Below are 24988 nucleotides of genomic sequence, written 5' to 3' on the forward strand. Positions count from 1 at the left end.
TGCTCCTTCTCAAACCTAAGGTAAGACAGATGATGGTGCGCTGCAAGGAGCCAGTACCGTCATCGCTTATTGATGTATCTGCCGGCCTGTGATTGATTGGCGGGCCATAAACATTTATTGAAAATCAGACCCTCCCCCCACTATTCTAATGGTTCAGAGGGGATTACTTAAATGGTATGTAAATAAATCCTCCTATCCCCAGGACAAATCTTCCATCCTTCCCCAGGCAGCCCAACCACTCAGCACAGATTTAAAAATCTTGCAATTTTATTTGCATATAAAGGCCGCTAGATATAGAATATCACAATAAATTTAAAGAAAACAACTGCTTTCCTAAATTTTAAGGTAACATAAAATAGAATAGAGCTTAATGGCATTGACAATGAGAGAACAGAAAGATTATTAGCAACAATATTTTGTGCTAGCGAAGATTGCATCAACACACAGTGCAAAATGGGAGTCGGGGGTTGAGAAGACAATGCAGGGCATTTAAATAGAAAGGAGGACTAAGCCTTATTTTAGTTTGCGTCCAATGCATCCACTGAAGTCTATACACACTTGTTACTGTATCTAAACTGAACTCAAGCTCTTTAAGACCTTGAGTTCAGAGAAAGAATGGGTCAGTTCTTTCCTTCAGACTTCTGATACGCTGCTGCACAGCATTGCTTTGCAGTTGTACTGTCCATGGCAATATTAAACTCCTAACTTAGTCATAATGCGCAAAAATAATAATATATATATATATATATATATAAATCCACATTGAAAGGGAGTCTGCACACTTTTTCCCTTGCACGAATATCGGCTCTTGACAGATTCTTGTTTCCATATTTTTAAAGCTCAAATAATTTAAAAGAAAGAAATGAACAGTTAGAGTTTGTATAACCATGATATGAACCTCTCTGGCTAAGCCCCCGAGTGAGGGTTGTGCTTCCCCCACGTTGGACACAGTCTTCTTTATAGCCATTGTGAAGCTAAGGTTTTTCCAGACCTACTTCTGTGGAGACTGCCCTAAATTAGGGCCACATATGTAAAATAAAAATGAAATAACACCAAGAAAACAACAACAAAACACATCAAACAGTACTCAAAGAGTTGTGCAAATCTGGGTGGTTTTCAAAACACTGCCTATGTGTTTCTTTTCTTTTTTTCTTTTTAAATCTTTTTTTCTCTCAGCTTAAAGCATATTCAAATAAGACTTTTTAAAATCTTTTTTTTTTTTTTTTTAAAGAAAGCTTGGCTGTCCTTTGGCAAACACTAACAATTTACAATGGCGTGGCCTTTGAGCAAACAGAAATCATTTTACAAATTCACAATGTTCCTTTGATTTCAAATGGATACCCCACTTAAAAAGCAAAAAAGAGACGGCACAGCTCTAGCATTTTTTTCCTGTTCCAACAATTTACAAAAAGAACTCACAGGATTTGAAAATAAACAAGTCAGAGAATGTAAGTTTATAATTAGAAAAATGGCAGTTTGTAGACCATCCCTCACAGTCCAATAGGATGCTGAGAGCTTTAGGAGCCTTGTGGGTTTGGAAGGTCAAATATAATTGGAGGGTTGGTCGGTTGAAAGCTGACTGTACAGGTTGAGGCATTGATGTAGGTGGTGTAACCGTCGGTCATGATGCCGTACCCTGTAGGAAGACAGTGTCACAGTTACTGCAATATATACAAATGACAACAGCTGAACATGAGACAGTCAGGCAGGGAGCATGACAAAATCATCATCAGAGGGCAGGGAGATGAAATTAGAGGAGCTTCTGTCCGATTTTGCTCTGTTTTCCTTCTAAGGGGAGATTTCTCCCCTTCAACAAAGAGCGATTCTTCCCCGTGCCCCTTTGCTTAAACTCCCCCTGAACTGGTCAGGGGAAGGACATGATACCTGTGTGACTGAGAATAAAGAAAAGTACCCCTCCACTTTTAAAGTATCCTTTTCATTTCAAAATCTGCACCAGCACTGCAAGGAAGGAAGCGAGCAGCTCAAGAGCAGAGTGGGCTCCAAGTGGGCTTTGTGGCAGGGGAGGAGAGCAAAAGCTCAGGTATGGATGTCTTCTTCCTCATGAGTGCTCTGTCTCCATGACGATTATTCCTAAATGACTGATTCTACCTTGAGTTATGTGGCATTAATGCTAAGTTCCATTTCACTCAAAAGCATGGCTTCTTCAACTGTGGTAGGCAGGAATGTCAGCGCAGGACCTGGATTCCTAAAGGTACCCCAACAGTGCAAGGAGGGAAAGCATTCCTGCCTGCAGCACAAATGATCGATCGACCGGAGAGAGCTGAGGGGATGTCATGACACCCTTCCATGTAGACTCCTTTTGCCATTTTTAACATGTTGGCATTTTTAGGCTTCTTGGAAGTTTGCACATTTCCTCAGACACCTTACCACTTCTGCAATGAGTCTGTAATTCTATGCTCACACTGGATTCCAAGGCGTATAAAAATATAGCCGTGAAGAAATAAAATGACCAGGACACACAAAAATTACAGATAGAGTTCTTAATCTTGTCACCCTCCCCCTGCTCCATTTGCTAAAAATTTTCCAAGGAAGCCTGCGGAGAGCTCAATGAGGGTCAATGGAAAAATCTCTTAAGAAAAGAAAAAGCTGCATTTAAAATGTGCACTATTTGGTTCCGGGGTCATAAAGTCTTGTTATCTCTCTCCATCATGAGGCTGGTATTTGCCCTCCCGCTGCCCTCTTTAGCTGTCTTAAGTGAATAAAAGCAAGACAAGTTTATTTGAATATGATCGCTTCCTTTTAAAGCAAGTTTATTATTGTGGGATTTCAGTGGAATTGACTAATTGTCTGGTGAGTTTAAGGTAATTAATGACTTAAACTTTTTTTTTTTAAAGGGTGAAATGCAAATTCAAAGGAATTCCACAGGAATTCAAACTAGTTTTCAAGATACTATCACTCCTAATCCCTCCCCGGAAATGGAGTTTAGATAGGCAGTCCCATCTTGTTGAGGTTCTCCCCTTCTCCTAGAGAGGTCTACAACAGACTGATGTCCACCCCACCCCCACACTGCAGCCTGTCTCCTGCCCAGGAGCTATGAACACCCCTGCTTTCCAGCCATTCAGCTGGTGCCTGCCTGCACTTGCAGCAAGCTGAATTTTCTCTGGCCTTAGTAGGATGGTTTTTCAATATGCTCTTTATTACCCACCTAACCGGGAGGTCTCTGTGCCTGTGGAGAAAACTGCATTCTATCTCACCAAGCACACAGCCTCACACACTTCAACTTGACTCTGACATCCATAAATAACCCCAGAGAGCCACAGTGAACAAGGGCTGGGAAACATGGCGACTGCCCTCATAAATGTTTCTGCTGCACACAAAAATGCATGCCTGGGCCAGTCTCATAGGTTCTGAGACCCCAAGATCAGCTGACAGAATACTCTGCTCATCTACAAAAGCCCAGTGACATCTGTTTGAAAAAAGGCAGAGCAGACAGAATTCAAAGCCATGAAGGCTCCTTCCACATCTGTTTGCAAGTGTTCCTTGCATGTCCACAGTAATCCTGCAGAGAACATCTCGTGTTCCTGGCTCTTTCTGTGTTTGGCATATAAGACCCCGCAGGGGCTATAGATGCTTTAGGTAGTGCCTAATCTCAAGGGCATCTTGTCTATCCCCTTAAGAAGGAAAGCTGGCTTTATTGGTGCTACAGCAGTTGCTATTATTTATTTCTCTTTGGAGGCCCTAGGTTCCAGCGCTGCCTGGGAGCTGGGAGGCAGTGTAGGCTTTGTGGTATGTTAAGCCATTTAGGAGTCCTACTCTTCTTTCTATTTAAGACAGCAATACAAACTATTTGTCAGCTTTATACACTCGAGCTTTTCTCATGCGGTTTCATCTCGAAAAAGGGCTCCTTTGCGATAAAGTTTAAGAACCACTGTTCCTATTATTCTGTCTAGCTGATGCTGCCTGCTGGAGACTGAGAGATTATGAATAATGGCACATACTCCGCCCCTGTGTTCTTACCTTCATGAATTCCACCGAACACGTGGAGCTTGGGCCGAACTCGCCTCTGGACCGTGTTTAAGAGCTCCACACAGCCAACCCTTTGAAGCTCCTTTGGAACCCAGTCCCGGAAACCTAAGGACAGAATTCAATCAATACTCTTAATTTTCCTTCTTCAGGTAAGGTTTCATTTGGACTTTCAGGAAGCTATAACTCACAGAAGGTTTATTGTGCTATCTGTAATCTTAGCCTCTCCATTAAAGCTCACAATGGCTTTTAAGGAACTTTCACTCATCACTTTGTCTTCTTTGGATTCTTGATTAATTTTTTTTTTTTTTTTTTTTAGTTCCCATTTTTCCCCCTTTCCAGTTAATTAACATTCTTTTCCTGCAAGAACTTTGATTTATTCAGCCACAGGTTTCAGATCTTCTCCATGAGATCAATGACACCTATTCCCAGCAGCCCCATAATAGCTCTTTCCACCTCCATTCTGTCTCTTTTTCAAAATTGTTTCTTATACATAGATACACCAGTTTGCTCCCATGATGGTTCACAGAGAGAGGATGCGAAGAGCTGCCTGGGAGCTGGCCACAGGCTGCTTTTTCCTGCCTAGAGATGTCACTCTTAACTCTTGGGGGTTCCTGGGAACCAGAGCTCTGGAATACCCAGTTGTTTCTCCACTCCTTTCTAGCAACAGACAACATGACCTCATGGTGGCATCCAGCAAGCTTGGGCTAATTGACTAGTTTTAAAGTAAAAGCCACTTAGTCCTGTGCTTAATGCAGAAAATCTATAAAAAAACTGACATCAATTACAGCAAAAGTCAGCTATCCAGATGATTATGGTCTAAAATGAAATCCATACACCTCAGCAGGATGGGGTCTAAAGAAGGCAGGTGGGATGAAAGGCTGCATCATAATCTGTGGAAATCCATTCCACAGCCACATTCGGTACTTTCTACTGTTATAAAACGCTGGGCAGGAAGGGACAGATTTCTGTTCTGTTTGGCTAGGCAGTAGGCATGAATATTTAGCCTCTGTAAAGACAGGCTAGCTGGGGTGTGGGGCATGTCCAGTTAAAACTGGAGTACCTAAGAAAATCCAACTGGGGCATTTAAAACTATTAAGAAAAGCGAAAAATTGTGACTCCACAGTGATTACCATTATTATCTCATAGATGCATTTTCTTAAAGAAGGAAGTTTACTGTGTATGAGCACCTCAAGTATCATTTTGCTGAGACTATACTAGTAGAGAGTAAATAGCACCTATAGTTTCCTTCACATTGAGAACTCAAGAATTCAACCCCCCCCCCCCCAGCACATTATTTGCCAAAGAATTCCAGTCTTAAAGCTTGTTGGCTTTACATTGTGAAAGCTTTGCGGACTTCCTATGAAGCTTCTGGGTGTAGACATCCCTCTGATACATGGACAGCCTGGTTTATCTCACTTTTACTAGGAAAAAAAAAAAAAAAAAAGAGCAACAGTAGCCTCTGCCGAAGAGTTACTGGGATGTTGGGATTCTGCAGAATCTAGAGTTGAGACTTAGCTGTTACTACCACTTGCTTCATGCCGAAATGAATGGTTGCGAACTGGTCGTTCTGTTTGAAGTCAGTCTAAGGAACGTTCCAGTGATGGGGATGCTTCTGTGCTGTTTGCTACCCAAGACCCTCACTATGAACTGCACTCAACTAGGCTGCAGCTATCCAAGACCCCCTCAAGGAACTGTGCCCATCCAGGCTACTCTGATACAGGAACCAAGCTTGCTAGAATGCTACCCCTACAAGGCAAGGCACTCTTGCTGAGTAAGAAGTTATGCTAGTCAAAAGATTTCGTTAGCAATTTAATGATTAAATTAGTCTACATAAGGAAAAAACTGACAACGATTTGATTAGGATCATTGGCAAATACAGTCTTGGAGAGTACAGGATGAGGTGAAGTGCTTCAGAGGGCGACATGTGCATGGTGAAGCCAAGTGTATTATACTGTATACAGCAGAACTAGCCTCTCTTCCCCACTCTCCCCTTGCTAACTTGTGGCCCCATGGCCTCAGTCTCCTGTTCTCCCTTTAATTTGTTCAGGAAACATGGAGCCCCCCCCCCAAGGAAAGCGGCACCAAGTGGTTTTTAACAGGGGTATTTACAAAGGTTAAATGATGGGAGATGTCATTCTGTAAATATGTTTCTCATACTGGTTAATGAATAAAGCACTGTTGGCCAATAGGAAAGCAAAACAGGTGGGACTAGGAGACAAGGAGGAAAGAGGAATTAGTAAGGAGGAGGCAAGATGGAGAGTCTGTAGAGAGCAGGGCGCCAGCAGGCTCTCTGGTAAGACCATATGGAAATACATAGATTAACAGAAATGGGTTAATACTTAAGACAGCTAGCCGATAAAAAACTAGTACCTGGCCAACAACATTATATCAAATACAGTCTCAGTGTATTAATTGGGGCTGGCGCGGCGGCGGGACAAGACCAGGTGGGCTGGTGAAAAAACCTTACTCCTTACAGTTAAATATGCATCAGGAATGAGTAATAAAAAATGTATGGTTCTAAAGGCCGATAGAAGAGGTAAGGGCCACATGTAACACTTGCTTCCCCTTCAATTCAGTATGGCCAGAAAACTGTTAATACAAAGGTATTACAATAATAAATATTAAAGAGGTGCCCCATAAAAATAAATCAATATATATCAACATTTGTATTTAAGTGAAATGTGTGGATTTTCTGAGCATGCTTTAGCTGGACAGAGAGTGTCCTGACATTATTCATATCAAGTGAGCGCTGTGATCAGGGTTGTGGGTCCTGGTTGAAAATGTTCTGTAGCAAGCTCATGAATAATTGGGATCTAATTACTTCAATCAAACAGTCATCTTCTGGCCAACAGTTTGCATCACTGGGGGGTGGCTTTGATACCAGAGATAGTATAAATCGGGATTCCATCGCAATATGCCTGAAGAACACCTATCCATAAGTAATGTGCAGGGCAAGTCCTTATTGAAAATATTTCGTCTTTAATAAAAAAAACTTTCCTTCTCATATAATCAGCTCAAATGATAAAACTTTAAAGATACCACAGGCCCAATGCTGTATGTTAAAGGAAAATGAGTTCCTTTGAACACGTTTCTTTCTTTTCGCTGCCATTCAAACCCCTGTGATTGGTAGGTCTCTCTGTCTTCTTCCTGTCCCATCCTACTCCTTCACTGTGAAGGGAACACAGTTCTTAAAATAAATTACCAAGCTTAAAAGATTGTGGTTTTCTATGTTCATTTGATTTTTTTTTTCTCCCTGACTCAACTAAATTAAATGAAAAAAAAAAAAAAAATCACCAACACCTGTAAGCCTAGCAGATCTGCCGAGTTTAATACCATTCTGGGTTTCTTTAGAGACATTGACTTTCCTTTTTGCATTCACTGTTTCTTTATCTTTTTTCCTGAGGGCAAATTATTGTGTCCTCAAAGTATTATTCATTATGCTGGGGGAGGGGAACATTTTGTATGACAAAGGATAACCTTTGCCCCACTTACCTAGAGGAGGCCCATGTGTCATGAGTATGTCGATGCCTTCAGGGATGAGGTTCCATTTGTCCAGCAGAGACTGGCCTCTAGGTAGGTTAAAGCCCCATCCATTAAACCACGGGGTCCTTGGGGGAGAAAAAACGCACACAGGTCAGGCCACCAGAACGAGCGTCTGCACTGTCATATTTCTCACGCACATCCACCCACGGCTTGCAATGCTCTCTTTTCTCTTTTGATGGTTGGCCCTGGCAGCAGGTTGCTTTTCTGTTGACCGCTTCAAAACCAAGCCATTTGAAAGCAGGCATGGAGCCTGTGTAACTAGAAAGGGGCACAGGAGCCTCGGCAGCGGAAACTTTCCCAGCAGGCTTCTAACAAAACAGTGACAATGCCTTTTCTCCCCCCAAATCTCAGCGCTTCCCAAGATATCCAGCTCTGGTCCAAAGCATTCCCAGCCCCCCTTAGTGCTACAGAGATAAGAAACCCCACTAGGACTTCCTTACTCTCCCCACTACTGTAGAGGTATAGTGCAGAGGTCCTTGCTGGTCTTGGAAAAAAGGACACATGACTACAGGAAAACTCTCTGTTAGCCGAAATGTCAATGTCCTGAAGAGTCTGGATGGAGGCTGCTGAGAACAGTCTGTGGGCTCTGAAGAGCAAAAGGGGTTACTAAAGCTCTTCCTGCCACCAAAGGGAAGATTCTGGGGACATCCCTGGTCCCCCTTGAATCTGTTTCCCATAGCACCTATGAGCATCTTCTTGACCTTCTGTTTCATGAATGTGGCTCTAAGATCGAGGTTATGTAAGCAAAGGAATGGGGGTGTCTGTCTGTCGATTTGGCCGCAACATACCTTGTTTACAAATGTCCTGTTTCTTAGTGAGAGAACAAACAGTTTTCTCTATAAATCTTGCAGACCTAACATGCTTCTATACAAAGCATTTCTCATTATACTCATCCAAAACATCCAAGCTGAACAGTATTCTTTGAAAATGACTGCTTTGTTCCATAGGGAAATTCCAATTTGTTCAGCACACTTGCAAAAGACTGGTCAATTTTCTGCTAGTGCTCAAGGTCCCCTTCCAGCTTAACCCACCCACTGCCAGTCACAGTTGATCAAATGTAGATTGTGCTCTTATTTGAAGCCAATCACTGGGCAAATGTACAGGATTATTCTCAAGAATTCTAACTTACAGACATTGACAGAACATTCATTTGGTGGTCAGGGTCAGAAAGATGGCCATTGTCATTATGTCAAAAGCCACATTTCAGGTGACAACCTCAACCTCCCACTGTGGGGAACATGGAAAGTTCAAGGAAGAAAAGACTGGTTTCAGATAGGAAGAGGAACCCAATAAAATATTTTACTTCCTACCCTCTTGCCAAGTTCTTACACCATCTTCCTGGAGCTTATGCTTAACAATGTGATAATAAAATGGGAATAACCCTGAAGATGTTGTTCATTAGATGTTTTTACATTGTCATGGTACTGGTCTAAGCAGTTTTTTTTTTTTTTCACATACTTCAACCTCACAAGGTTTAACATTCCTGAGATTATCATCCCTGTTTTACAAATGACAAAACTAGCCAAACATAACTTGAACCTAAACCGAGGCAATCTGGTACCAACACCAGTGAATTTAACCACAATGCCAATTCTTTTTCCTGTATGTTACCTGAATTAAATTACTTGCCTTAGTCGAACCACTTCTGGGTTTTTTCAAGTTTGCCTTGGCTGGAAGCCAAATGCTATCTCCATTTCATGGTTGAGGAATCAATCTACATTATGATGGAGTAGACACCTGCTGTTTTGGCATACCTAGCTCTTTCATTCTTCTGGTGACAAGTTTGTATTTTCTTAGGTAAGTTACTCCCTCCCAGATATAATACATTTCTGGTAAGGCCTACTCCACTCCAGATCCTGGATGATGTAACTTGCATTTGCCACTTACTCGGGATTCACTTACAAGTGTACACATGGCCCAAGCTGGGCAGCTGAGTGTCATCACTAATAAAGAGAAGGTCATGTTTCCTCTCTGGAATCTTCAAGTCTCAAGAATTGTGCAGCCCTGGAATTGGCTGGGAGCTACCTCAGCTGTCCTCTAGACAGTCTCTGCATGGGAATCAGCTGACCACCAAAGTAACCCAAGACAAGAAAGAGAGGGCTTTGATGATGTCCTTAGACACAGGGGTTCAGCTGTGTTGGACCAAGTGAATTCTCCTTTCAAGTATATGAAACAAGACCCCTTTCTTTTCATTAGCTTGTGTTAGGTTCCACTTCTAATAACTGAAAGCTCTAGTACTGTATCTATATAAAAACGACCCACATATCTGTTGTGGGTAATAGTGCTCCCTGCTAAAGTTCTATATTCTAATACTAGAATCTGTGACTATATCTCTTTACAAGGCAAGGGTCACTGAAGGATTACATCCCTTAAAATAGGGATTACATCCTGGACTATATAGATGGGTGGTCTAGTGTGACTCTAACAGTAGAAGCAAGGCCAGTAGAGGTGACATGAGCAGAACAATGAGAAAAGACTTGACTGGATGTTGCCACCTTTGAAGATGTGTGTGTGTGTGTGTGTGTGTGTGTGTGTGTGTGTGTACTAGGTGGCTAGGAGTAGGGGTGACTTTGAAAAGCTAGATAATGTAAACATAAAAAGTGAATTGTTGGTGGGGTGTGATGGCACATTCCTTTAATCCAGAATTTAAGAGGCAGAGGTAGGCAGATTTCTGAGATAGAAGCCAGTCTGGTCTACAGAGCCAGGTTCAGTATAGCCTGAAGACTCTCAAAAGAAATGCAGCCGTGTCACAGCTACGTTTTAGTTCACAGGACTAGAGTCAGACTTCTGACCAACACACCTAGATGGCAAATTTGTGTTGTGCGTTATACTAACTCCCGTTGACTGGTTAAAGTCCAAATAGGAACTAATCACCGTGGACCATGTTTTAGCAGGCTGGGAACTGGAGGGCCCGTGAGTAGTGCTGGGCCTCACTTGGTATGGAGCACATGCTCCATCAACACAGCCTGACCTGTTAACTTTCAGAATTCTTTGAAACAGCAATAGTCACTGCCCTAGTCCTGCTTAGCTAGGCAGCCCCGGGCCTCAGACCCGGGAAGAATACCTGAGACTCTTCCAGAAAGGAACCCACCAGTCTTGTTCTCGCTTGCCCTCTAGCATGTCCATCATCAGGCCATCATCAGGTTCTTACATGTTTCATTCAAGTTTTAAAAAACAAGCCCCCAGCTTGGAAATGCCTACCCTTCTTCCCTTTACAACGACCCTCCCCCAAGATTTGTCTTAAAACAAAAAACAGAAAAACAACTACAGAAACCAATGGAAACTTAGCATTTTGGCAGAGGAGAGAAGAAAGAAAAATAAGCAAAAACATCTGCTTTCCTAAACCCTAAAAACAAGCTTCTGGGTCTTTGGTTCTTATTTGGATGGGAAATAGAGAAGAGTTTGAAAAAGTCCCAAGCACACCCAAGTTGTGGGGATAGCAAGGGGCTCTGATTTTGTTGGAGAACTGTCAGCTCTGAGTCCCGTAGGGACTTTCAGAGTCAAAGTAACAGGAGTTAATTTTTTTAGACCTTCCAATGTCCCACAGGTAAGTTCTCTTAGAAGTCCATAGTCACACCTATCCCGTTCCCAGGAGGTGCTTGGTTTTATAAGTTCCAGGGAAAGACAAGCCTGAACTCATGGTCTCTAGACAAGCCAAACTGCATTTGGTTGATGTTAAACTTGTGACAAAATGCAGAAGGGTCCAAGTTAAGGACAAAGTTTTAACATGTCTGGCTTTTATTTGAACTCAAGTCTATGTGTGTATAACAGTGAGTGGTTAAGCTACAGTGACAGGAACATTTATCATGGCCCTGATGTATTTTTATAGAGAGTCTTTTTCAAGATTATTGGCTTTAATTCCTTGAAGTACTTCTTAACCATGTATTATCATTCTATATTTAGATAGAAGCATGACATTAGTGATATTAGTTTGTCTACAGTTCCAGAACTAGTATTTGTAGCTACCATATGTCCCCAAATGGGCCAGCTCCAAAGGCTATGGTTTTCCATTGAACAATAGTGACAAAAATTTTCTATTATGACTTTGATGTGGGGGTCTCACACATACAATGTAAAAATAAATGGTTGCTGCATCAGCCTGCCAGTCTGAACACTGTGTGATTCCAGAAGATGGCACACAATTTCAAGGTGGCTCTTAGGGAAAACAGTGTGATATGGCCATTCTGGGTCTGACAGTTCCTCTGTCTCCTGCATGTGAGGTCTTCCCATAAGACAGTGGCAGTAAGCCAAGGAGAGAACCAGCCTGGCACGGGAAAAGAGATGGGACCTCCATGTCTGGAGACCTGGGTGCTAATTCTATTCTCAGTTCACTTGCTCCTGTGGACCTTAGGTACGGGAAGGACCCTTGGTGGCCTCTCTTCATCTGAGGAATGGGAAGTGAGGGGATTCAGTAATAGACTTCAAGACTGCTTTTAGGATGTGGGCATTTTCTGCAGAGGCCCAGTACACAGAGCAGGCTAGTGCTGAGGCCCTCTGCCCAGGGAGCAGGGAAGACAGACCCAAGGGCAGCTCAGTCTTCACAGTCTTGCTCTTCCTTTCTAACCTATGCCACCAGGGCAGCTGGCAACACCTGGCACTCACACTCACACTTCCTATGGCATAAAGCTCATAACAGTATAACATTCTGTGCCAGATTACCCAGGTTCTGAGTAACCTCTAAATTATTCTCAGGGAATTGTCCAAATTGCCTGTAAGAGGCCCAGTGCATTGTGGGAGAAAAGTCTGTTCAAAACAGAGGCTCTGTCTCAAATAATGCTCTACCCAGTTCAGTTTGAAACATGAGATCCCAGCACTGAGCCTGTTAGGGTTTCACTGGAAAATATGTGCATAGCCAACCTCCCGAGCTCCACAATGGGTTTTGTTCTGTAGCAACGGGGGGCAAGGAGGAAAGGGAGGGGGGAGGAATCCAAGGAACAATGTCTAGTGCCTTGGCCAAGGACTTCATAATTAGCTGTGACTAACAAATACCACATGGGAACCAACTGGTAAGAAGAGGGCTCACAAAGCACCTTAACTCTGGTAGGCCAATCTGTGCTTGAGACTCGTCCCCTCCTGGGGAGGGATTAGAGAGGTCTGGAAAGAAAGGGAGCAATTCCATCTGCCTGAAACCACTGGACCTGAGACTCAGATGGACAGGAACTGGGGATGCTTTCAAGACACCAGTCATTCCTTGGATGTTGGCCTGTGTGGCTGGACTTCCTAGGGCAGCAGGAGTCAAGAGAGTTAATAGGCAGAACTAGTTGGAAGCAACATCAATTAAAAAAAAAAAAAAAACCCAACCAGGTCTTGTAGACGGAAGCAGGCTGAGATGAAATTGCTGCAAAGGTCATCTGTGTTTGCAGTACACAGAGCATCAGTGCAGGCTGAAGGAGCTGCTGGCCATAAATCCTGGGAGGCCTGGACAAAGAATGGCTATTTACTCCTCCACAAACTTCAGGGTAGGGGCGGGGCCTGTCCCTGGCAAGGCAGGATTTGCAAACAGTAAAATTGGAGGTCAGGGGTGTTGCTGCTCTGATTTCCAGCCCTGGTGTGGGTCAGTGTCCATATATCTTCCATGAACAAACAAGTACTAGGCTGGCTGTACCACAAAGATGGGTTCTTATGGGAAGGGTCTCTTGAGTACTTCAGCAAGGCTCAGAAGCCCTGGGGTGTCTTTCATTTCCTGAGAAGCTGTGAAGGGGAGGTCAATGGTTCCTCTAACACCCAGCTGTGGGACCCTGCAGGCTGACCTTGTTATAGTCAGGAGAACTGGGAGGCTCTATAAAAGGCAGCCATTCTTGTTTAAGAGGCAGAGGTTAAGAGCTTGGATTATGGAGTCAAACAGACCCATGTTCAAGTCCCACACATGCCAATCACTTCCTTGCCTTCTCCAAGTTTCAGCTTCCCTCATCTTTGAGATAAAAATAGTTGTCTTCCAACAAAGATAAAACAACTGTATGTAAAAACTTTGTCAGGACACTGGCTGGGGGGGCTATTTTGTAGTTTCTATTTAATTATTAGCAATAAATCTGTTTGTATGTGTATTTACATGTGTAAACATGTGTGCACACAAAGAATTGCTCAGGCTCTTTCTTCTTTCTAGGATTTTTAGCCAAGTACTCAACAAATCATAGGACCCCTGCTCCAGAATGCTTTAGAGGTCCCCAGTGATCCAGCAAGCGTTACGAGATGGCTGGACAGCCTGATTTCTTCCGCCTGATGACTTATTAAAAGCCACTTTTCCGGTCTGCGTTTGAGTGGAAGATTTTTCAGAGAGGCACTGGTTGCACTGAGTGAAACGCAAATGCGAAGGGCAGATGGTTAGTCAAGGCTGCTTAGCTGGCTGGCACAGGTGATTAGATTTTGGCAAGATCTCCAATTGAGGAAGTTCAGAGTCAGGGATATTCAGGTTCCTTGGAATATTTATAATAGAGGACTCAGAGAGGTTCTCTGGAGGAACTGACTGAGAGGTTACTAATGAGTGGCACCTCCATTAAATAAAAATCAGAAACCTGGGGCCAGTTTACACACTTTCTTTCCTATACCATGGTCCTTCAGAACCACAGCCATCTTCAGTCCTGGCTGTCCCTCCACTAACCGTCCCTCTCTGATTGCACGTCATACCAGGTCCAAGGGAAGCTAATTTAAGCACCGCTGGTGAAAATCACCCAGCACTCCACATGCCATGAAGCTGTCATGATAATTCTTGGTCTCTAGCTCACCTGATGGCTGAGCCCTCCCCTGTTTGCCAAGCTTCCCTGTCAGTTAGAAGAGCAGTTTCCCTGGCACCAGATGTGTCATCCTGAATATCCAGATGAAAGGCAGACACCTGTCCCCTTCTCCTCCACTCCTGCTACCTCCCTTTTTCCCCCTTACCTCTGGATTCTGAAAAGCCCTCCTCTCTCCTACATACACCCTTCCTTTGGCCAGCCTGCAAGTTACTTGCTGCTGCAATTAAAAAGATGTCTTTCTTTGGCCCATAGACTGACTTGAATCACGGACACAGACACAGAAACAGAATCAGACACAGTCACAGACACACAGACAGACACAGAGACACAGACACAGACACACACACCACTGACAGCAGAGAGAGGGAAAAAGCAACTTCGAGCTTTCTACCCTGTGCAGCTGCTTGGGCAGCCTGCCTGGCAAGAAGAGCGGTTCAGCTGCCTCCGAAGGGCATTGCAGGCTTTTCTTTCAACAGCTGTCTTGTCCCAGCTCTTCACTAGGACTTTGTAGTGTCACCTTTCATTATAAGGTGCTTGGGATGAAAAGACACTGTTTTGATAAAGGGCAGTCCTGGGTGACTGATGTGGTCTGTGTGCTGTGTATGCAAAAGGATGAAATTGTACCAGGTTGTCCCCTGAGCCCCACGACCTACAGGTGGGGCCTCTTAGGCCGACGGATCAGACACTGTGGTCTTTTTCAACACGCCAACTGTGCCCCTGCCTTGTAACTAACAAGGAGCAAGTGTCAGAAGCACTCCTCTGTTCCCATTTCCTTCCCCTACTGGAAAGGAGGCAGTGTGAGTTGAGCAAGACATTATGACCTGTTTTCAAACATGGTCTGCTATGAATTATTAAAAATAATGTTCCACTGTCTGCACAGCCCTCCAAAGCATTCTGGCCTTTACTCTTACAAACAAGTTCTGAGCAGAAAGAGCAAAGTGGGCAGATGGTTCAGTGGGTAAGAGAGCCTGCCACACAAGGGTGAGGACCTGAGTTCAGGGCCCTAGCCCTGCCTTTAAAGCCAGGTGTGCATTCCTGAAATCCCCAAGCTGAGTGGTCCGGGGACAAAGATAGATCATTAGGGCTTGTTGGTCAGAGAGCAACAGAGTAGGACACCTGATATGCTCTTCCATCCTCCAGAGCAGACATGTGTACCCACCCACACAAAAGTATGCATACACACAGACACAGACACACACACACAGACACACACACACACACACACACACACACCAGTGTAGTAGGAAAAGTCTTTTCAGCCCCTTCATATCTTTAATTCTCCCTCCATATGACTGAGAAGAAAATGTCACCCACCACACCACAAGAGCCTGACAGGGCACAGGGAAGATTTTAGCAAGGCAGCTGGTATTCTTGTGGGCAGGAGAGGAGTTGGTCATGGCCTGATGCTTGCGGGAGTATTATTTTGCAGCCAAGAAAATCAAAGGTACCTTCAGTTAGAATAAAGGTGCTCCCTGCTCTGACTGGCGCTGTCACAAAAAAGAGCTCTGAACTGAGCAGCCCAGTGAGACAGCATTTACAACTCGCTCAAGAAGGGAAGATTCTACAGAATGCCATCTATCACAAACTCATCACAAGAAGAGTATCTGAACTGCTAGAGAGAACTAAAACAAAGCAGCATTTTATCTTTTAAACAGGAAAAAAAAAAAAAAGGACAATATATTATTGTGGTAAAATACACACAATGCAAAATTTACATTGAATCATATTGTGTATAAGTGGGTTCTATGAAGTATATTCACAATGCTGAGTGACCGTTACTGCTCTCCACCCTCAAACTCTGTACACATCAGCCAATGATAACCCCCTACTGGGTCACTTCTCTAACCCCTGGTAAACACTCTTACATTTTCCATCTCTATCAACTGGGATACTCTCATATTAGTGGAAATCTCATATTAGTAACTAACTGTGTCTGACTTATTTCTCTTAGCATAATGTTTTTATAACCTACCACGTGTCAGAAATCCACTCCTTTTGTGGCTGAATGATAGCTCATTGTTTGGGAACTCGGGAGTCATTGTTTACTTAAGATTTCAGAATGCCGGGTGCATACCCAACACTAAGCTTGGCCATACAGAAACACAGAGGGTGAATTCCAGTCATTTTCTTTGTGTAGTGCGCAGTTAGGGTTGGAAGCGCAGTGGGCATCTTCTCATTGGGTGTCTGTTTTGTGCCATGTTCTGGCAAACTGGGTAATAGGCGAAGACAGCTTTCATTAAGAAAAAAAAATAGTTATTTCAGATATAAAGGTGTCCTGTGCTGTCCCTTTCTAAGCAATCTGATTTCAGAGAGCCTCTAGGCAAGTCTGAATGTCTTGAAAAATAGCCTAGTGGTTCCCAAAGTGGATCAGTTCCTAAATGAGAAGCGACCTGGGGAATACTAGGTGGGACTGCCAGGGCAGTCACCTTTCCCTGCAGACACTCTTAACGTGCAGGTGGATGGAGCATCAGGAAACACAAAAGCCATCTCTCAGAAGAGACCGAGCCAGGGCAGTATGTGTCACATGCCTGGCTGGTGCTAAGGTGCAGAACGAACAGGACAGAGAAAAGAGGTGGGAAGATTGCCAAGTACTTGGGCACTGGGCAGAGAACACCTGTGCTTCCCCTCCCCCCCTTACCTGCAGCCATGCTACAAGCACAAAGAGCAAGAGTTTCTGACTTCATGAGAAAATGTGTATTTCTTGATGGTCAGTGGAAATCCAAAATATCATCTTTTAATAATCAGTATAAATACAAAAAAAAAAAAAAAAAAAAAAACCTTAGAAAAATCCCAGATCACAATGCCAAATAGTTTTCTTAGGGTAAGGGCATTAGGAGTGATTTTCTCCTTTTTTTTATTATTTCTTACTTTTATAAATAATGACCACATACATACCATTTAGGGAGGAAAAAGTTATTCTGCACAAGTAGCTCCATGAATAATGGAGATAACCATTAGAGAAAGAAAAATCTCTGTAAGTATCTCCATATAGTTATACGGAGGTGGAATGTAGATGGGGAATTTGGAGATGTTAAAAGCTTTACTTTGGACTTCCAGGAGGTGGTGGAATTGATGGATATGAGGCAAAGGACCGGCCTCCTTCACTCTGCTCCTTGTACCGTTTGTGGGACAGGAAGGAACCTTTGGAGCAGAAGTCATCCATTTATTCATTCAATTAACCTAAGACACCAAGCTGCCCTGAATGCCATCAACCACTGTGTTGGTGGGGTACATCTCCAACGTCAATAAAAGCCATCATAGAGCCATGGAATACTTCTCTGGTTACTAAGAATACTCACAATTTTCAGTTTACAATAGCCCAGAGATGAGAACAAGGTGCTGATTTCAGAGAAATCAATGCACCAAACTTAAGCTTAACATAGTTCTGTTGCACTAAGCAGGCTTAACTGTGTTAGATGGTCTGAAAGTCAGGCCTGAGTCCAAATTTGCATTGCTTTCTACTTAGCAGAATGACTGGGTTCATTCCCATAGCTGATCTGTTTTTCAGCCTGTACAATGGATAAGATAATATATAGCCCACAGATCAGTTGTGAGGATAAAATATGATAATCTATGTAATATGTGTAGGTTGGCGTCATCTAAGTGTTAGCATCTCCACGCCTTTAGCTTTTATTCTCTCCTGTACATTCTTTATATCACCAGGAACTTTATGTCTTCCTTACTTCTCAAACTTAGGAAAAGCCAAGGAGACACATCACAAAGCAGTGGGCCCTTTGACACAGGTGGGCCAACTTTGGTTAATAATAGAAAAACACAGGCTTGGGTATCAGAAGTTGAAATTTCTAGTTTTGACTCTTCAAAGCCACTTGAGCAAGTGACCCCACTGAATTCCCATTTCCTGAATCATGAAACAGGGGTAACAATTCCTGTGAAACTTGCCAGGTTGTCAAGCAAATGCCAGTCTAAGCCAGTCACAAATAAAACAAAAGCTCCTTCGGATGAAGTGCCTTCCAATTCCCAGGTCGCCGTTTGTCCTTGTGCCCTATTTATGCTGCTTGGGAGCTCAGAGGAATTGGAGTAAGTGACAAATAGGTCAGGTGGAAGCTAAAGCGTTGGCCCCCATTTATCTACCATTTTGGCTCTAAAGAACTAGTTTCAGTCCAGAGTGATTTACTGAAGTGAGGAAGCCACGACTACACAGTCCGAGGAATGAGTGAAAAGCTTAGCTGGCCCTTTCCATTCAGAGGTGAAGGCAGGCACGTAGGCCGGGTGTCTCCCTCCCCCAGTGCCAGCCAACCATGTATTATTAATTGAGCTCAACAAACATTACAAGCACCTTCCACTGTGAAACTCTGGCAAGGCGCTCTGGGGAGATCTAAGCACAAAGAGAGTCAGCGTCCCAGCCTTCACCAACCTGCCATCTGGTTGGGATAACAAGATAGTTACAGGCAAAACCGTCTCCTTTCTCTCCGCCCATTAAAATTTTACTGCACCCTCAAGGCTCCAGTCATAATTATATTTTCCTCAAGAAGCTTTCTCTAATCCCCCTGGCCTTTTGTTTAGTCCTCATTTGTGAACTCTATCATATTTTACATGATCTCGGGGGTGTGTACGTGTGTTCACCTTCACTCTTTAAAGCATCCTGTCAAAGTGCTGTTATGTCTCTCTTCCCCAGCAGATTGTAAGCCATCTCTGATCCACCTTTGCATCCCCTAAGACCCAGTAAAATGAGTGACTTGAAACAGATATCAAGAAGATATTCTCAATAATGAAAAAACAAAAAATACCAGGATACTTAGCAAAAGTGTTAAAGAGAGTGATCCAGATAATACACTTAATTAGAGGGTAGGACAGGGCAAGCTATAGGAAGGCTGGGCTTTTAAAGACATCAGATAATACACTATATATGTACATACATATGTGTAAATATCATAGGCTCATGCTGCCTAATATGACAGCCACCAACGGTTACTGGGCACTTAAGTGTGAGGTTAGTCTCAAATGAGATATGCTAACTGTGAAACAGATGATATATTTTGAATGCTTCATAGAAAAAAATGAATGTACAATTTTCTAAGAACCTTTATAGCAAATACATATTAAAATATAATATTGTAGATACCTTGGTTAAATGAAACTTACTAAGATAAATTTTACTTTTTTCTTTTTTAAAATGGCTACCCCAAATATATTTTACATTATGTGTTTCCTGTTTTATTTAAATTTTACAGAGGGGAATGGAGAAATAGCTCAGTGGTGAGAAGGCTTGCTGCTCCTCTAAAGGACCTGAGTTTAGTTCTTAGCACTCATGTCATGTGGCTCACAACTGCTTATAACTGTAGCTCTAGGGGACCCAAAGCCCTCTTCTGGCTGCCACAGGCACTCGTATAAAAGTAGTTCCTGCACACACATGGATAGTCACATTAATAATAACAAATCATAGAAAAAGGAAAAAATAGAATGGACAGTGCATCACAGGCCTTACACATGACTTACACTATGATGCAATGATCTCTATTCAGAAATTATATTCTAATGAAATAATCCAAGATCAAATAAAAACGCTGTGCATAAAGCTGTTCACTACAAATATTATTTATAAGAGAAAAATACTGGAAGCAATTACATCATTCAGACTGCATTAAAAGGAATGGTCAAGAAAATTACCATTATTGGAATATGCAGTAAACGTCTACACAAGTATAAATTACAGTGAGGTGGTAACACAAGAAATTTTTAGAACACAATGTGGCTTGAAATACCAGCCCCCAGCACATTGCATAGAGTGCCCAAATCTATATATGGCCTGCATGGATGCAGACATGTGCTTTCCCTAGCTTCTCATACAACTCCTGAATGCCTGCTACACCTCAGGTCCTGTATTAAGAAAGATCTGAAAAGAGAATGGAGGGCCATCCAGGAAAACAGCTGTGAGTAAAAACAATCACACTTATGAGGTATGGTGGACACCTGATAGAGACAGGCCTACACTCTCCTAAGCTAATCAAGGGACAGAGATGAAGTGAAGGAGTCAAAAAGGGCCACGAGCATCAGGATGTCAGCTTTGCTTTACATTCCCAAACTCTCTCGGTTTAGTATCAGAACAAGGCAGAGTGTCACAAAGCTGGGTTTCCTTGAGTCCCTGACACTGACTTGCTCACTGTTGGCTCAGTTCTGGGCTGCAGGAGCGATCCGGGAGCCCTTGATTATGGCTCTGAACCCGAGCCTGAACCAGCTGTAATACTTCCACAAGTGTGAGCTTTGGCAAATTGCTATGTCTTCCAAAGCCTCAGTTTCCCCATCCACAAGATGGAAGTAATTTTAGTGTCGACTTCATTGATACAAATAACTCACAGAGACTTCCTGACAGAATGTTTGACTCATGGTAAGAACATAACACCTGTTGGTTTTACTGTTGCTGCTGTTACTGTAAAGTTTAGAAAAACAGCATGGTACATCACAGCCTGTCTGCTCCCTCCTCTACCCTCTACTAGCTCTGGGTTACTTACTTTCGGTTTCTAGAATATCTTGAAGGCATTCAATTTACTCAACCAAGGTTTAATTTTCATTTTTAATGCCTTAAAGGATGACGAAATTATAAATGTTCTATATAGTGTCATACTGAAATAATTTAAACAGAAAATTATTTAAGCTTACTATTTTTCTACTCAGAAGCATCACTCATGGAAGCTTTCATTTCAGATTTCACTGATTTTTTAAATCCCATTGTGCCATTCACTCAGTTCCAATCTATTCAGAAAATTAAGCACACCTTATCAATTTCTGGGTAGCCTTTCATTAGCCAAAAGCAAAACCGGGTCAATTGGTTTGAGGCATTTTAGAGCTACTGATGGACCAAAGGAATCTTGCAACCAGAAATGTTTGCGTTTTCTGATACTCAGGCCTATTCATTCTGATTTCTAAGCCAGTTGGCATGAAAATAGTCTCTCTGTATTACAAATAGAATATTTTCCAGGGTTTTCTAGAGGTGTCTGCTTAAAATAAACAGGGCTTTAGTTTACTTCTTTACAGCTTTCAAAACCAAAACACCAGGGCTTAACTGAATGTGCTGTATTTAAATTCTGAAAGGTATCTTTATTTGAGCAAGGTCTGAATTCTTGGAATGAAATTCTCCAGAAATGAGATTTTTCAATGTTTACATGAGGCTTTCCTCTGTGAAGTAACAACACCATGGCATTGGGGTTTTTTCTTTGGGTCCTTGGAATGAATACAACTCAGCTATGCTGTCCCTTTACTCTAGGAATCATGTCTCTTTTTTTTTTTTCCTCCTGAAAACCGCTTTGAGGAATATATCAATCATTCTGATACATAAACCCTCAGTTATGTTCTCACAAGCTGACAGTGTTGAAGATGAACCCACTGCCCCTGCCACAAGTGGAGAATGATATGAAGTTACTGCAAATTTGCCTGGTTGGGAGTTAAATGTAATTCAGCAATAGACTCCAGGTTCCCACTCTAGCTCCAAGGAGCAGGTTGGCTTAGATGGCAACCCACGTGCCATGGCAAGAATTACGCTAGAATAAAGCAAAGGTGGGAAACGGACTTCAACTTTCAGGTCTAGAAACCAGGACAGGCGCCTCCCTGTACCTGTGGCACACATGTCCCCAGTGTTTGCATCAGTGGTGGATCGAGGAACCTGGCAGGACAAACATGGTAGGGTGAGGGAAGAGGTTTCTTGGTGCACTACCCCATGGCAACACCTGCCACACTAACACATTGTGTCTGATCTACTGAGATTGTTCTAGATCTAGAAGGATTCTATGGTTAAGTGTGAGAAGCACAGCATCTTCAGCTCCAGGCTGTATGTAGAAAGTCACTGCAGAGGAGCTCCTGAGGAGCTCTGCAGAAAGAAACCTGCTCAACCTGATCTATCTGAATGTGGTCCAGAGAATTAGGACTCTATAAGCCCTGCCCTGCTTTTCAAATAATGTCTGTTCTTACTCGGTGGTGTTTATGTAACTCTGGCAGGGGGGTGAGTCCTGTTCCTAGCACAGGAACTCATTTAGTAGAGTAGACTCTAAGTCTCACTTTACAGAGGAGAAAATGGAGGCAACAAGAGATGAAAGGTTCCCAAGGTCAAACTGGGGTCAACGCTTACCCTCCATGCCAAAATAAATCCCAGTGAGGAATAATGTCTTTCAGCCTTAGTCTAAGAAATATAGTACAATGTGCAGGCACAGCCTGCTCCAGGTGGACCCTCTCAACCTTTTTTTTTTCCTCAGAGTGGCCTCTCCTCATGTCCCAAGCTAAATCTGGAATTTTCCCAAGAGTTAAAAGTCTTCTCCTTTTGCACCAGGGAATGACAAGGGTTCTGGAGGAGATGCAGGCTGACTTTGTCCTGGGGAATTTGCTTTCTATTGCTGTTATGTTTCGTATCCGACAGTCCTTAAAGGCAGGAGCTCAACTAAGTCACATAGGACTGATACTGAGGTAATCCCAGAGCAGACTGTTTCTGGGGGCTTGAAGGGAGAAGTCACTTTCTTCCCTTTACTTCTAGAAAAAGGAATGGGGGCTCCTAGTCCAGCCTCACTCTTACCTTGTGCTCACAGCCCTATTTCTTATTTTGGCCCCTTTGCCTCCCCCTTATCAGGACCTTGTGACTACAAGGGGCTCACTCAAATAATCCAGGATGCACCACCTGTGTCCAGGCACCTAACTGAACCACATCTGAAAAATCTCCTTTGTCAAGGGAGGTGATGTTCACAGGCTTTGAGGATTGGGATATGCCTATCTTAGAGGCGCATCATTGCTCTGCCTCCCAGGATAGTACTGTTTTGTGGGAGATGAAAGGGACGAGAGCATGGGATTGGCATGGAGATGGGGAAAGGAGATGGAGATGCCTCTGGGACATCCAGCTTCCACTGGAGGTGGTGAGGGGGTGGGATGCAGGGCTTCCCCCTTTCTCACCTGTCCCTGTTACCATCCCAGATCAGTTGCTATGGTGATGAGTGGTAGGTGTGTAGTAGAAAAAGAGGCAGGTTGGATTTCTCCAGCTGTGCTGTGTTTACCATCCGGGCTAAGATTCCATGCTGGGATCACCCGAGTTCATTACCACTGTGATTTATGACCCCGAACCATGATGCTTTCCAGAAGATGGTGGGGTATTTATTTAAAAGCTTATCATTTTTATATTAATATGAGAAAGTTTTGTTTGAAAACAGAATTCTTCACACATCATTGGTTTTCAGAGTGTATGGAGAGAACACAACCTACCTCTAAAAGTAATTAGACAAATACCTGTCAAGTATACCTGGCCAATGTCCAGAACACAGAAAAATCTCAGTGACATCACATTTCCACTCTGTTGTCACTCATGGCCATTTCAGTCTCCTTCATGGTGCTTTGAATACTGGAGTCTCTTTAAGCCCCTCAGCTAATTCTGAGAAATAATGGGGTGGTTATGGGTCTTGGTGGGAATCATCTACTTGACTCAAAAAAGCTGGTCCCACACGGCCATTTGTATCTAGAGCACAGGGTCGGGGCATTGTTTCCCTGTTAGCAGTGCTTCCATGGAACCTTGAAGGCCACCAGAGTAGATGAGAATCAGGAGTTAAGTCAGAGTTAGGATGATTTTTGAGCAAACTCCTCAGGGGAGCTTATCTGTGGGTTTCTGAAGTTACTAATTTTGTATGGAATAAATTTCTACTGACTTTGTGGTTGGTACTGTGTTTTTGGAGAGGAGGACAGAAGTCTGTTCTCTATAAAATTTTGTTTTCTGGGTTATTTTGTTTCAGTGTCCTGGCTCTCTCCACTCACCCTTCCTTTCTGGTGAACCACACTCTCAGTGTGAATGGCCACAGACTACCTAGTCAAACAATTTCTTCTCCTTCTTTTCTTTTTGAGATGGGGTTTCACGTAATCCATGCTAGCCTTGAACTCACTATGTATCTGAAGGTGACTTTGGATCTTCAGTATTCCTTCCTGTGTATCTCAAATGTACCACCAGGCTATGCTTATACCATGCTAGCGATCACACTCAGGGCCTCCTGTGTGTTAGATGAACTTGCTGCCAATTGAGCTATACTTCCAGACCCTAAACACCTTCTTCTTTAAGCCTTTTATTGAAAATAAAAAAACTTAACGTTATGAACTTTATTATAAAAAATTTCAAATTAAAAAATCCACACAATCCCAAATTAAACAGACCTGAAGTCTATGCATCTCAATGAATTTCTGGTTAAAATAGTCGTTCTGAAGCTGTGGGGCTTCATACTGGACATTACATTTACACTAGCAAATGTATTTTTAGCACTTATCCATCACCAAAAGTGAAAAATCCATAACAGATTCAGAACTAGAAAGAACAGTTAGTTTTGTATATTCTTCTATAGCTCACACGATCTCAGAAAGAAGAATACATGTTGTCCCTTATATGCAGAATTTAGCCACTGATATATGTGAAAACAAATGTATATGTGGGTACAGTATAACATGTAGAAACGATAACAACAACAAAAGTAAACTATTAGGGGATGAGAAAGGACTGAATGCAGGTAATGGACATGTGTTATAAAAGGTGAATTCTTGAAGTCTTTCCATGAACGATGTCAAAACTGGTGACTTCAAACATTTTTCAACAAGTGGGGAATTCTAAAGGGATTTGCTGCCTCCACCTTAAGTAGAAAATTGAACCAGTGGCAGTGAAATTTAATCACAGTGGTTACACATTTGGAAAAATACCTAATGTGAATTCCAAATCTATGCTGCTTCTGTTGGTTCTGCTTAAGCAAACCACAGCAAGAAAG

At 42.8% G+C, this 24988-nt stretch overlaps 1 protein-coding gene across 1 annotated transcript in view; it reads right to left on the reverse strand.

Moving 5' to 3' along the window:
• Positions 1 to 249: 249 nt before the first annotated feature.
• Mpped2 (metallophosphoesterase domain containing 2) overlaps positions 250 to 24988 on the reverse strand; it is a 164253-nt gene continuing 139514 nt past the window's right edge. Inside the window, exons 4-6 of the mRNA XM_051184034.1 lie at positions 7480 to 7595; positions 3979 to 4092; positions 250 to 1636 (exon numbers count right to left, since the gene is read on the reverse strand). Of these exons, the coding sequence (XP_051039991.1) occupies positions 1518 to 1636; positions 3979 to 4092; positions 7480 to 7595 (349 nt within the window). The 3' untranslated portion in view covers positions 250 to 1517. The remainder of the gene's footprint in view (positions 1637 to 3978; positions 4093 to 7479; positions 7596 to 24988) is intronic.

This window comes from Phodopus roborovskii, unplaced genomic scaffold (genome assembly GCF_943737965.1).
Source record: "Phodopus roborovskii unplaced genomic scaffold, PHOROB, whole genome shotgun sequence".
NCBI lineage: Eukaryota > Metazoa > Chordata > Mammalia > Rodentia > Cricetidae > Phodopus > Phodopus roborovskii.